The following is a 12,499-nucleotide window of genomic DNA, read 5'->3' on the forward strand; positions in this document are numbered from 1 at the left end:
TTGAGAGAAAACTTTGAAATGTTAACAACACTGTTTTCTTCTAATATTTATCTAACATTTGATAATGAGTATTTGATTATGGAATAATCTTTTCACAGAAAGATATAAATTACATTAACTGCTAAGATAGCAACAGGTCCATATGTAGGTGACAGAAGCCAGAAAAGCACACAGGCAGAGGCCCAAACTGAGGACAGAGGTGGTGGCAGCTTGTTCATCTGAGAATGAACCCGCCCTCTACTAAGACCACAAGCTGGCTGATCCAACAGAGGGCAGGCTCTAAGTCTCAGAAAGATGAACACTGTTCTACCTTAAGCTGTCTCCTATAACCTTCTAGCAGCTTCAGACTTGAATCATCTTTCCCCTAAGAACTAGTGATGTCCCTGCTGCTTCTCCACCTACCTCCCTCATACGCAGGCAAGCCAGAAAGATTAATCATCGTGGCAGGTGATAGATGTTAGGCAGCTCTCTACAGACTGGGTGTTTTGTTCTTAACTGTGACTCTGGCAACTAGCCCAGTACCTGACACCCTCTAGGCACTTAATCAGTATCTACTAGTCTAAATAGCATGATTTGAGGCCCTTTGTTCCTGGCTGAAAATCCTTCACAAGAACCAACTTAACATTAGCATGGAGACTTTTATTTTATAAAAGGTACTATCCATCTATGTAGTACATACAATTTTCCCACTGTGATAGGGTGTAACAAAGGAGAGTGCACATGGAGGGACAAATGGAACCACTGAAGACGATACTACTTAGGTCACCACTTCCCCAAGAGCTAACCACACCCTACTGGACATGGGTATCTTTAACGTGGGCAGCCATGCCAGAGAAGATAGGCAAAAACCTGTGCTCTGAGCCAAAGGAAGCAGATTAACAGTTTCCCATAATCTGTGAATTTTTAAAGAGTTTTCAATGTGGGCAAAGGTAATATCTACATCCTTAGAAAAATCCAAACACAAAGGAAAAATAACTTTCCCATTTGCTTCTGACATCCAATCCCCAGCTGAGAGGCAATCACACTTATTATATAAAAGTAACCATGCATATGTCGCATATACATGTATTTTCACACCCTTTTAACACAAATGATAGAGTATTGTATGTTTTGTTTTTCAAACATAACTTTTTTTATTATAAAGGAACATAATTCTCTGGAAATTAAAAGTTCTGTGATACAATTTCAAATTATGTTTTTAACAATCAGTCACTAACAAAAATCAAAAGTAAAAGCAATTATTATACACTGGAACATAAATCACATTTAAGCACAAACATAAAAACGATAGACTCATTTCTCTTCTTTAAGCTGTTTCTTTTCACTGGCTTCTTCCACATCAAAAGTGAATGGCTTGTCATAACCCATTAGATGGTTATAGTCTTCAGGGTTTGGAAAGAGTGCTGGATTAACTAACAGTGATTTTGTTTTAGCATAAAAGGTGGTAAACACATGTGTGCTATTTGGAATCTTCACGTCATTCTGGTGGAACACTGTACTTGTTTCCAAAAGCACAACGTTGTAAGTAATGGCTTTGTAAGTGTCTGTTGTGGCCTCATGGTACAACCGAATGACGTAGCCTTTTGTAAGCAAGTGAAGCAGTGCTGGAGTGATCACTGTAAAGCTTCCTATGATGCCATAAAATAAGATTTGCAAAGGCAGACTTCCAAATATAATATTATTTTGTGCAAAAATGTACGGTAGAAATGCAAGGCTGATCAGACTTGTAGAGTAAGAAAAACATTTCACACCTAAATAAGAAAAAAAAAATGGGAGATTAACACTTTCAACTTTTATAAAAGAATCAACCTATCCAATTAATTCTTCCACCTTTCTCCCTACAACATCATCATCAAAACAACAAAACCAAAACACCTATATGGTGCTTATTATATTCCAGGCTCTATTTTAAGCACTTTACATATTTCATTCATGAAATCTAGAAAAAAGCCCTATGAGACTGATGTATGATTATCATCATCATCACTCCCATTTAAAAGATGAGAAAATATGAGGTACTTGCTCAATGTCACATAGCTACCAAGTAGCTGTGCTGGGATTTAAACCCAGGCAATCTGACTCTAGGGTCCAGGCTGTTGGCCGTTACAATGCACTGCCTCTCCAGCTGGGAAGTCCGCTTTAGGGTTGACTGGCTTCTATCTCAGTTCCCAATAAAAGGTTTACTATTACTCAAAAATCTTTATGAATACTATAAAAGTTAATTCAGTCAGCAGATAATCAAATAAAGCTCTCTATTAACAAGCACTTCCACAGATCTAACATAAAATGTTCAAATATGAGGCTAACTTTTTCAGGCTAAGTGCCCAGCATTAAAACAGCAAATTAAAAAACAAACAAACAAAAAAACACCACCAGTGGTTAAGAAACATATGGGAAAGGTAATCAACTTCTTTACCAAGGAAAAACATTCAAGTTAAAATAGTGAGATATTTTTACTTATCACGTTAGAAAGATTAAAAAACCCGTGACTTCTGAACTGTATACTTAAAAATGGTCAAAATGGTAACTTTTACTTTATGTCTATTTTACCACAGCAAATAAATAAATAACTTAAAATGTAAATTTTCTTAGTTTGAAGGTACAATTTTCACGTGATCAAATACCATCTGTTTGGAAAACAGACAAGTTGAGATCCTAGAAGGGTTGATTATAAAGTTATTTTGGAAAAACAAAGGAAGCAAAAAAGGGGGGAGGGTTAGATACTAAAACATAAGATTCTATAATTAAAATAGTGTGGTACTGGCTCAGTACATAAACAGATCAATGGGAAAAAACGGGAAATCTAGACACAAACCTAACTGCATATGGAAATTTAGTATAGAACAAAGATACAATCTAAAATAAGTGGTGCTGGGACAACCAGATTCAGAGAAAATTCAATCTATCCCTCATACCATATACCAGGAAAACTCCAAATAATCCAGAGATTTAAGTGTATAAAATAAGAGAGGTATAAGAAGAAAATACCCGTGAAGTCCTTTATAATCTAAGAATAGGAAAACTTTTCTAATTATGACCGAAAATACAGAGGCAATCAAGGGGAAAGTTGATACACCTGATCACCTTTTTAAAATGTACATGGACATAAATACCGTAAACAAAGAGACAAATGAGAAAAATATTTGCAGCTTATATGACAAAGGGTTAATATCCCCAATACACAAAAGGTTTCTAGTATATGAGAAGAAAATATCAACAACCCAATAAACAAACATGCCAGAAATATAAGCAGACAGTTCAATGAAACAAAAATACACACGGCCTTTCAACAGATGAAATGATGCTACGCCTCAATCATAAGAAACATTCAATTAAAACCACAGTGAGATACCGTTTTTCCCCCAAACTGGCAAAAACTAAAAATATGACATCATACTCTGTTGGTGAGGCTATAACAAAGCAGACACTCTCATACATCACTCTTGCTTGAAGGCTTATTTTGCATCAGTAATTTAAAAATAATTCCTTCCCCCCACAGGTAGATGCCATGACATTGGTACACATGGGATTCAATGGGGACCAAGCTGCCTTCTATATAAAAGCCTCCTTAGCCCTTCCAACTACCTGTTTTCCCCATTACTCTTTCACACTGTAGTAGGTTGAATAGTGTCCCCTCAAAATTCACATCCATTTAGAACTTTAGAACGTGACCTTATTTGGAAATAGGGTCTTTGCAGACAATTAAAAGTTGAGATGAGATCATACTGGATTACGGTGGGCCCTACGTCCAATGAGAGTATCCTTAAAAGGACAGAACAAGACAAGCAGAGACACAGAGAACGCCGTGTGAAGTAGGTGGCAGAGACTGGAGTTATGCAGCTACAAGCCAAGGAAACATGAAGGATTGCTGGGAGCCACCAGAAGTTGGAAGAGACAAGGACAAGCTCTTTCCTAGAGCCTTCAGACAGCACGGAATGCCAACACCTTGATTTCAGACTTCTAGCCTTCAGAACCGTGAGAATAAATTTTTGTTGTTTTAATCCACCAAGCCTGTGGAAATGTATTGTAAGAGCCCTAGGAAACTTATACATACATACACTTTATTATGCCTGGATTGAAGTAACTGCTATTTTCTAAACATATTCTCATGCCTTTGCTCATACTACTTTTGTGCCTGGGATGCCCTTCTTTCACACGTCTTCATGTTCAAATTCTACTCATCTTAAAATGAGAATACTATGACATCTGTAATTATTTGCTGCTGAATTAACAAGAACCGTCAACTAAAAGTCCCTTCAAATATCTTTAAATTAGGACCCAATTTGGTAGTTTAAATGGTACCGCTATGTTAATGTCTCTCACTCAGTTTTACACAGAAAAAATATTAATCCCTGATAAGTACAGTGACTTCTTATTAATATAATATTGAAGGAACTCAAACATTAAATTCTTCTACAGGTTAGAGTTCTAGAACTTTGAATATCATGCGTAGCTCTGCTCTTCCACAAATATTATATCGTACCCACACTAAAATTAATTCCTATCTATATTCTCTTCTCTTCAGAATTGAGTCAAGTGGGAACATGAAAAAAATTGATTAAGCCTTCCCTTCATTTGAAGGAACGGTGTCTGTATTCAGAAAGAAGGGTACCATGGGGGTCACGGTGAACACATCTCAAGGGCATCAATCTAGGTATCCCAGGCTCAATCCAGAGATGAGAAACAGGCTCAGTGGCCCACTCATGTTGTGACTTCTGAAGAAATTTCTACCATCCGAAATTGATTATTCCAATAACTTCAGAACGCCACTCAATACTGATTATAATCAGTCCTTATTCCCAAAAAGTTTTAAATAGCTAAAATTGTATTTTAAACATACTCTATTTTAATGTCACACACTCTTGAGAACTTACAGACTTCCAGATTAAATTTTAGACAACTGGTTAACACCAGCATGATCAAAAACACACATGCAAATGGGGCACAGAAATCTTGTGGCCAACTTGGCTATAAAGTAATCCTCCAGATATTTCAGGTTATACTTTTTTTTTTAAGATTATTAAAATGAAATACAACCTCAGGAACTTGAACAAATCACAAACTTAAGTTCTTCTGACTCTCCCTACTAAAATATTCCATACTAAATACTGAATTATGACCTAAGGAAAGAGCTTTAAACTTCTAGCTATCTAATACACTGCCCTTTCCTTCCCCACGATAACTCCCTACTACCTGGAAAACCACTAAGTAAATATGTTTGCTGAAAATTCTAAGATGACCTAAAAAAATGTAAAGTTAATATATCTTTGAATTATAAAAGTATTACTGCTCATTTTAACTGCAAAATCTAAAAACATATACCGTAAATGTCTACTTACCCGAAATAACTACTAAGAGGTATTCGCCCATATTTTTTTCCTCTGCATATTCAAACATTACATAAACATACACTTTTTGTTCTGTTTTATTTTGTTGCTAAACATCCCGAGAGGTGACCAAAGGATGGAATCTTTAGTGCCCAGCCATAAGATCAGAAAGTCATAAGAGTCTACAAAAACCTTTTTAAATCTCCTAAAAATGCAAAGGTCTTAACCTCTAAATCTTTTATCAACAGACCACAAGAAAAAAATTATAATTTTTCCTTCTGTCTTGCAATTACAAGGTGCTAAAATAATAAGTATCATATGCTAAGAACCTTTTTTATAAGTAAAAGGGGGGGAAAAAAGGAAATATCCTCACTTCTGATTACCCACCAAATACTGTTCGGGCCAGATTCCCAGTATAAATCAGCCTTCCATCTTCTGATTTTTCAAGTTGTGTATGTAAACATCGAACACATCTTTCCCAACAAACAGGTATCTATTGAAACAGAGACCATTATAATGTGAGTACATGATAAATTGCATTTTAGGCCAACTTTTAAATTTTTTTAAGTTTATTTTGAAAAATATAATAAAGAGTAAAAGAGAACTTATCACATGGGGTGATTTAAGGAATTCTTCCAATAATCTACAAAGCTAAAGAAAGCAAACTGAGTAACAGAATGGCTTTCCTTAATTCCACTCACAAGTAGACATTGAATTGGGAGTTTGAAGACCTAGGTTTGCATCCCAGCTAGAAGCATTTTAAAGTGTGACCTTAAACAAGTAAAAAGTTAGTGGAATAGTTTCTTCTATTCCACATCACTCTCGCTCAACTGTCAAAGATTTAAATGCATTAGCTTTTTTTAAAAAATTAAGTTTAATTATGTAAGTAAAATACTGCAAATTCAGAAAGTTTAAAGTCCAGACTTCTTTTAATACTTCTAAAATATTTATACTATAGCTAGTATTAAAAAAATAATAATAATAACTCTTTCCCCAAGGGTCTCGTATCCATCCCTTGCTCCTCGCAAGGAAAATATTTTACTTGAACTCCTACATCAAATTTCACAGGAACAAAAGAGTTGCCCGAACCTCTGCAAATGACTTTCACAACACACGCTCTTCAAGATGTAGAAGGCGTGCCTAATCCCTTTATGCTGAAATTTAATACCATTCCAATTCCAGCGTTGGCCTTTCCTCCCAAATTTCAACCATGTTTGCTAATCCTAATATTTTACAGGGCAGGATTGGGAGACAATTTATTCAGATTCAAATGAGAAGGATTAACGTCTCCATCCCATTTTTCCAAGGAGCAAAGGAATTCCTAAAAATAGAGCCACCTAATAAAAAACAGAACAAACTCAAAATCAGGTTCCCCGAGTTCTTTCAGTTCGGTCTCCACGTGGTGCATCTAATCTCGCTGCAAATTAACCCTTCCGAGCTTGCGCTCGACAGAAAAAAAAAAAAAAATGAGAGTCCTCACAAGCTAGCTGGATTTGCAACCATCTCTGTAAAGTGACTGGAACCGCCCAGAAAATAAGCACTTTCCAAGGGACACTGCTGGACTCGCGGGGGCTGCGAACCCCGGGAGCACCGGCCTGTTGCCCAGGCCGAAGCCGGCCACGCCTGCCAGCCCCGCAGCACGGGGCTCCTTCAGCACCAGAGCCGCCGTGCAGGCCAGGGAGAAGCTATGGGAGAGCCGGGCTCCCCAGGCCCGGTGCTACTCCCACCCCCGCCCTTACTCGGGTCCGCGAGCCCTCTGACCGCCGACCTGCGCTCGCACCCGACACGGCAGAAGCGTCGCGGCTGCCGACAGCCCCGCGCCCCCGCCGCCGCCCCGCCCCGAGGAGCCTCTGCAGGAAGCCGCCCGCCAGACGGCCGCCCTAGGGCCTCGGAGCGCAGTGGCTGCCCACGGTGCCGTCCTCTTCCCACCGAGCCGCAGGCCGGCCGCCCACGGGCCGCCCAACGCCAGAAGCAGCATCCCGCGCGTGACCAGAAGCGGCGACTGCACTGCGGCGGCAGCCGGGCACGCCGAGGCGCAGCTCCTCACCGGACCGCGGCAGAGACGAGCCGCGCGCTCGCCACCGCCTGCAGGTCCGCGGGCCGCACTGGCCGCCTGCGCGTGCGCAGAATGGACGGCCCGCCGGCAACCTGCCCAGGCTCGCGCGTTCCTTGTGGGCTGAGATCGACCTGACCCTCGCTGCCGGGACCAGCAAATGGCCATCCTGCGCGCTGCTTCCCCTCGTCGGAGTCTGGCGCTCTTATAACCGTGTGGAAGGACAGAGGGGAGAGACACGCGCGAAGGACAAAGCCTGGAAGCAGGGTTAAATCTTTCATTCTCGTGGGCATCATTTTCTGTGCCCAAAAAACCATTTTCTCTGCGGAAAATGTTTCTAGCCTGTTGGCACAGAGGAATAATACAGTGCACGTTTGAACAAAAATGAATAGTAATTTAATCCAACCAGTAGGTTGGTAGAAAATGAGAGGAACTTGTTCATATAATATTGATACTTGTCAAATTTGTCTTTGGAAATCAGTCTCATCCGTTTACACGATTGTTCATTATTTGTTAAAGAGATATTGAGCGCCTCGCCAACTGCCAGGACTAAGTTGGAAGCAGAGGATACAAAGATACTGAATAAAATTAGAAATCCACAATGCTTACATAGTGAGGGAAACACCTAAAAATTAGCTAAAATATAATGCTGAAATATAATTGTAATATACCAATTTACAAAATGCTGCAGAGGCCCGAGAGACAGAATGATTAATTTGGCCTCTGAATGTCCAAAGGTTCAGCTGGGTATTGAGGGATGAGCATTCAACTAGTAAAGGACGCTTTTGTTTTCTATTTCAGAACCATGTTTTTCACTCAATATGGTACTGGCGGGCTTCCCTGGTGGCGCAGTGGTTGAGAGTCTGCCTGCCAGTGCAGGGGACACGAGTTCGAGCCCTGGTCCGGGAAGATCCTACATGCCGCCGAGCAACTAAGCCCGTGCGCCACAACGACTGAGCCTGTGCTCCAGAGCCCGCGAGCCACAACTACTGAGCCCGCGTGCCTAGAGCCCGTGCTCTGCAACAAGAGGAGCCACCACAGTGAGAACCCCGTGCACCGCAACCAAGAGTAGTTGCTCACAGTAACTAGAGAAAGCCCACGCAAAGCAATGAAGACCCAATGCAGCTAAAAATAAAATAAATTTATAAATAAAATAAAATAAAATAAAAAATATATATGTTATTGGCATAGGAGAGGAACAAACTAATAGTCGAAAATAGTATCATCTTCGCAACTCCAAATCCTGTCTATTTTTTTCTGGGTATCCAGAAGGATAAAATTATACTATTTCTTTATGGATAACTTCACTTTCTTTCTTTCTTTTGTTTGTTCATTGAAGTATAGTTGATTTACAATGTTGTGCTAATTTCTGCACATTATATATTATAGCAAAGTGACTCAGTTACACACATATATACGTTCTTTTGTCATATTCTTTTCCATTATGGTTTATCCCAGGAGATTAGATATAGTTCCCTGTGCTATACAGTAGGACGTTGTTGTTTATCCATTCTAAATGTAATAGTTTGCATCTACTAACCCCAAACTCCCAGTCCATCCCTCCCCCTCCCTCTGCCCCTTGGCAACCACACCTGTTCTCTGTGAGTCTGTTTCTGTTTTGTAGATAGGTTCATTTGTGCCATATTTTAGATTGCACATATAAGTGATATCATATGTCTTTTTCTGACTTAGTATGATAACCTCTAGTGGCATCCATGTTGCCGCAAATGGCATTATTTTGTTCTTTTTTATGGCTGAGTAATATTTCACTGTGTGTGTGTGTGTGTGTGTGTATATATATATATATATATACCACATCTTCTTTATCCATTCATCTGTCGACGGACATTTAGGTTGTTTCCATGTCTTTGCTATTGTAACTTCCCTTTTTTAAAGTTATCTTCCACTTACCTTTCAAAAACTCTTGTTTTAGTGTAATTCATATTACAAACAATATCAATTAGCCATTATTGTACTGATATGTATGTAAATTTTTCTGTTCATATAGTGTTTTTCTTTAATACCTTTAAAAAGATAAACTGAGGCATGCTAAAATTTTTGAGTTTACTTGAGCAAAAATTTATTCAAATCGGACAGCACCAAAACTGGAAGTGGTCAGGAGCACTCCACTGACAGGAGCTAGGGGCAAGGTTTTTATGGAGAAGATGCACATGCAAAGCAAGGAAATTATTCGATTGGTTATAGCTTATGCCACACTGTGAGGCATGTAGGATCTTAGTTCCGCGACCAGGGAACTGCGTGCCCCCTGCAGTGGAAGCGTGGAGTATTAACCACTAGACCGCCAGGGAAGTCCCTGCTTATAGCTTATGCTGTTGCATTATTTGAGAAAATCTAGTTGTCTGTTTGTGATTGGTTGTTTGTGATTGGTTGTAAATACCTTGAGGTATTTATAAGAATTGAATCTGGCTTAGCTTTTGGGTTGCTCACTAAACTACCAAGGCATCAGAACCATCTCAGTCTAATGGCCTCTTTGTATGATTACTTCAACAATACATCGAGGGACTTTCCTGGTGGCACAGTGGTTAAGAATCTGCCTGCCAATGTAGGGAACACGGGTTCGAGCCCAGGTCCGGGAAGATCCCACATGCCGTGGAGTAACTGAGCCCGTGTGCCACAACTACTGAGCCTGCACTCTAGAGCCAAGCCAGTGAGCCACAACTACTGAGCCCGCACGTCTAGAGCCCCTGCTCCACAACAAGAGAAGCCACCGCAGTGAGAAGCCCGCGCACTGCAATGAACAGTAGCCCCCGATCTCAGTGACTAGAGAAAGCCCGCACAGCAACAAAGACCCAACGCAGTCAAAAATTAATTAAATAATTAATTTTAAAAATATATATATATATTGAGAGAACCTGAATTTTTATCTTCTGTTAAGCTTAGTTTCTTTCTACAGAAACTATAAGCAAATGGAAATAATAATATTTGGTCTACTCAAGGTTTCTAAGTAGCTAAAATGAGATGATATTCTGAAAACTCTGTGCTATAGAATTATATGAAATTGTCATTCATGGTTAAAAAGATTTCCCAATTCTAGTAGTTTAGAGACAATTTTTGAATATATATTACTTGAGTGGGATTTTAGAATGATACTAAGGCTGTTTACAAAATAAGCCTTGATTCCCCATTCATATCATCTCAGAGAGTCCCTTTAAAGATGGAGGGTGATGGAAAAATTGAAAATGGCTATCACTTGTAGAATGTATGACTACCATTATTGTATGTATTTTTTGTTTGTTTTTTGGCTGTCTTTCCTCCCCATCCACCAGCCCCCTTCCCCTCCTTTAACATGAGCTAAAGGGCAGAATGGTGTGATGGAAAAAAGAAAAGAAAAATTGTGGTAAAGCTAATATTTTGATAAAGACCCTAAATACTTCTTTATACATTACTAGTTTCGAAAATAAACTACGAGAATCTTTGGGGAAAAGAATTTGTCAACAGATTATCAAGATCTTTTAAAATGTTCATATTCTAAAGAAATAGAAACATGGTCAAAGATTTCTGCAGATACTGAACACAGTATTACATGAAGTAATTTAAAAATGGAAATATGGTCAATGTCCAACATTTAAGGAAATACTTAAGTGAGTCATGGTACATTTGGACAATGTAAGTATATACAGACATTAAAAATGATGCTTGTTGAGATTTTGGTTACAGAAGTGTGGGTTATTGAGGTTTGTTGAGTTGGAAAATAAATAAAGAACCATATATATACACAGTATAATCTATGTAAAAGTGTATTAAAAAACCAAATTTATCTGCAATTTCTGCATTTTTATAAGCATGTATTATATTGATTACATAATAAATAAAATTTTTAAGTAAAATTTTGCTTTTTTTAAAAAAACAGTCCTAGACTAGATTCTAGCCCTAAATCTGGCATTAGCTGGCCTCAGTATCCTCACCTGGAAAATTCTATCATTCTCTAGGCAACTAACAGAGTGACCCTTATGGAAGGTGATAATGCAATGAGGAAAAGGGAAAGTTTTAAGGGGAGAAAACAACACTTCTGAAGTAGAGGAGGAAAAGTATAATTGAAAATGGGCCCACAGCCTCCTTTTCTCACTGCATTGCCTCTCCTCCCCACCAAATTCTACTCTGAGCTATTATAACCAAAAAACTTTAATAATTTTTGCAAAGGCTTTGAAAAATTAACCCAGGACGGTCTGTCCCGTATTGCTTTTGCAACACCTTTTATCTGCCAAATGAACTAAAAAAGTCTTGCAGGCAAAAGTCACTAATTAGGTCAACAAACTTTGGATCGCCTGTATCTGTTTTCCTTTTGCGGACATCGTTACACAACAGTCGGAGTTGAGCAACTTGCAATGGTGAGAGTCTTGGCCCTACATTCCTTTCATGCCACAGTCCGGTAAACAGAGGGTGAACTTTATTTAGCTGTTTCACCCTTCCTGGAAGGGTGCCTAAATTTCACCAAGGGAAAGCGAGTAAAGACGGCTCTGATTTACGATAGTTCGACTTACAATTTCTTGACTATACCATGGTGCCAAAGCTATCCGCATTCAGTAGAAACCATACACAATTTGAAATTTTAATCTTTTCCTGGGCTACCAATACGCAGTATGAAACTCTCTCTCCGGTGTTTAAGCTCCTAATCAACCACCCAAACAGGAGGGTAAACAACCAATACACTTATACAACCATTGTGTTTTTCACTTTCAGTACAAGTAATCAATAAATTACCTAAGATAATCAACACTTTATTATAAAATAAGCTTTCCATTGGACGATTTCTGCCCAACTGCAGGCTAATGTAAGCATTCTGAGCACATTCTAAGATAAGCTAGGCTAAATTATGTTGAATAGGTTAGGTCTATTAAATGCATTTTCGACTTACGACATTTTCAAATTCCACTGGGCTTATCAGGACATAACCCCATCTTAAGTGGAGGTAAGATTTGTAAAAATGATAGGGGGATTGGGGGGTGGGGGGAAGCGCGCCGGGGAGAGAGCGGGAGAGAGAGGAGAGGAAGGAGGGGCAAAGGGGGCGTGGAGTGACAAAGATGGTGTCAGAACTGAGTACTGGTGGCTGGACTTGCGGTGAGTGATTTCAGAATCCAAAAGCTGAGCAACCCTGTGG

General features: G+C 39.3%; 1 protein-coding gene across 3 annotated transcripts; it reads right to left on the reverse strand.

Annotated features, from left to right (window-relative positions):
• Positions 1 to 1,108: 1,108 nt before the first annotated feature.
• TMEM70 (transmembrane protein 70) lies at positions 1,109 to 7,563 on the reverse strand. 3 transcript variants are annotated; one of them, XM_082363590.1, is made up of 3 exons: positions 7,375 to 7,563; positions 5,715 to 5,820; positions 1,109 to 1,751 (listed from the first exon to the last, which is right to left on the reverse strand). In XM_082363590.1, exons 1-3 carry the CDS (start codon positions 7,546 to 7,548, stop codon positions 1,294 to 1,296), a joined length of 738 nt encoding a protein of 245 aa, XP_082219716.1. In that variant the 5' UTR covers positions 7,549 to 7,563; the 3' UTR covers positions 1,109 to 1,293. The 3 variants fall into 3 exon arrangements, with proteins under 3 accessions (XP_082219716.1, XP_082219715.1, XP_082219714.1); XM_082363589.1 differs by having other exon boundaries at positions 7,108 to 7,456; XM_082363588.1 differs by having other exon boundaries at positions 7,096 to 7,456.
• Between the last annotated feature and the right edge of the window lie 4,936 nt (positions 7,564 to 12,499).

This window comes from Balaenoptera borealis (assembly GCF_965194805.1).
Source record: "Balaenoptera borealis genome assembly, chromosome: 17".
Taxonomy (NCBI): domain Eukaryota; kingdom Metazoa; phylum Chordata; class Mammalia; order Artiodactyla; family Balaenopteridae; genus Balaenoptera; species Balaenoptera borealis.

Excerpts from the sequence above, each read along its gene's own strand:
- TMEM70 (XM_082363588.1), bottom strand. The coding sequence starts at position 7,305 with ATGCTGCTTCTGGCGTTGGGCGGCCCGTGGGCGGCCGGCCTGCGGCTC. Across the intron at positions 5,821-7,095 it reads CGTGTCGGGTGCGAGCGCAG|ATACCTGTTTGTTGGGAAAG; the intron begins GTCGGCGGTCAG and ends CTGTTTCAATAG. Across the intron at positions 1,752-5,714 it reads TCTGGCCCGAACAGTATTTG|GTGTGAAATGTTTTTCTTAC; the intron begins GTGGGTAATCAG and ends TTTCTTATTTAG.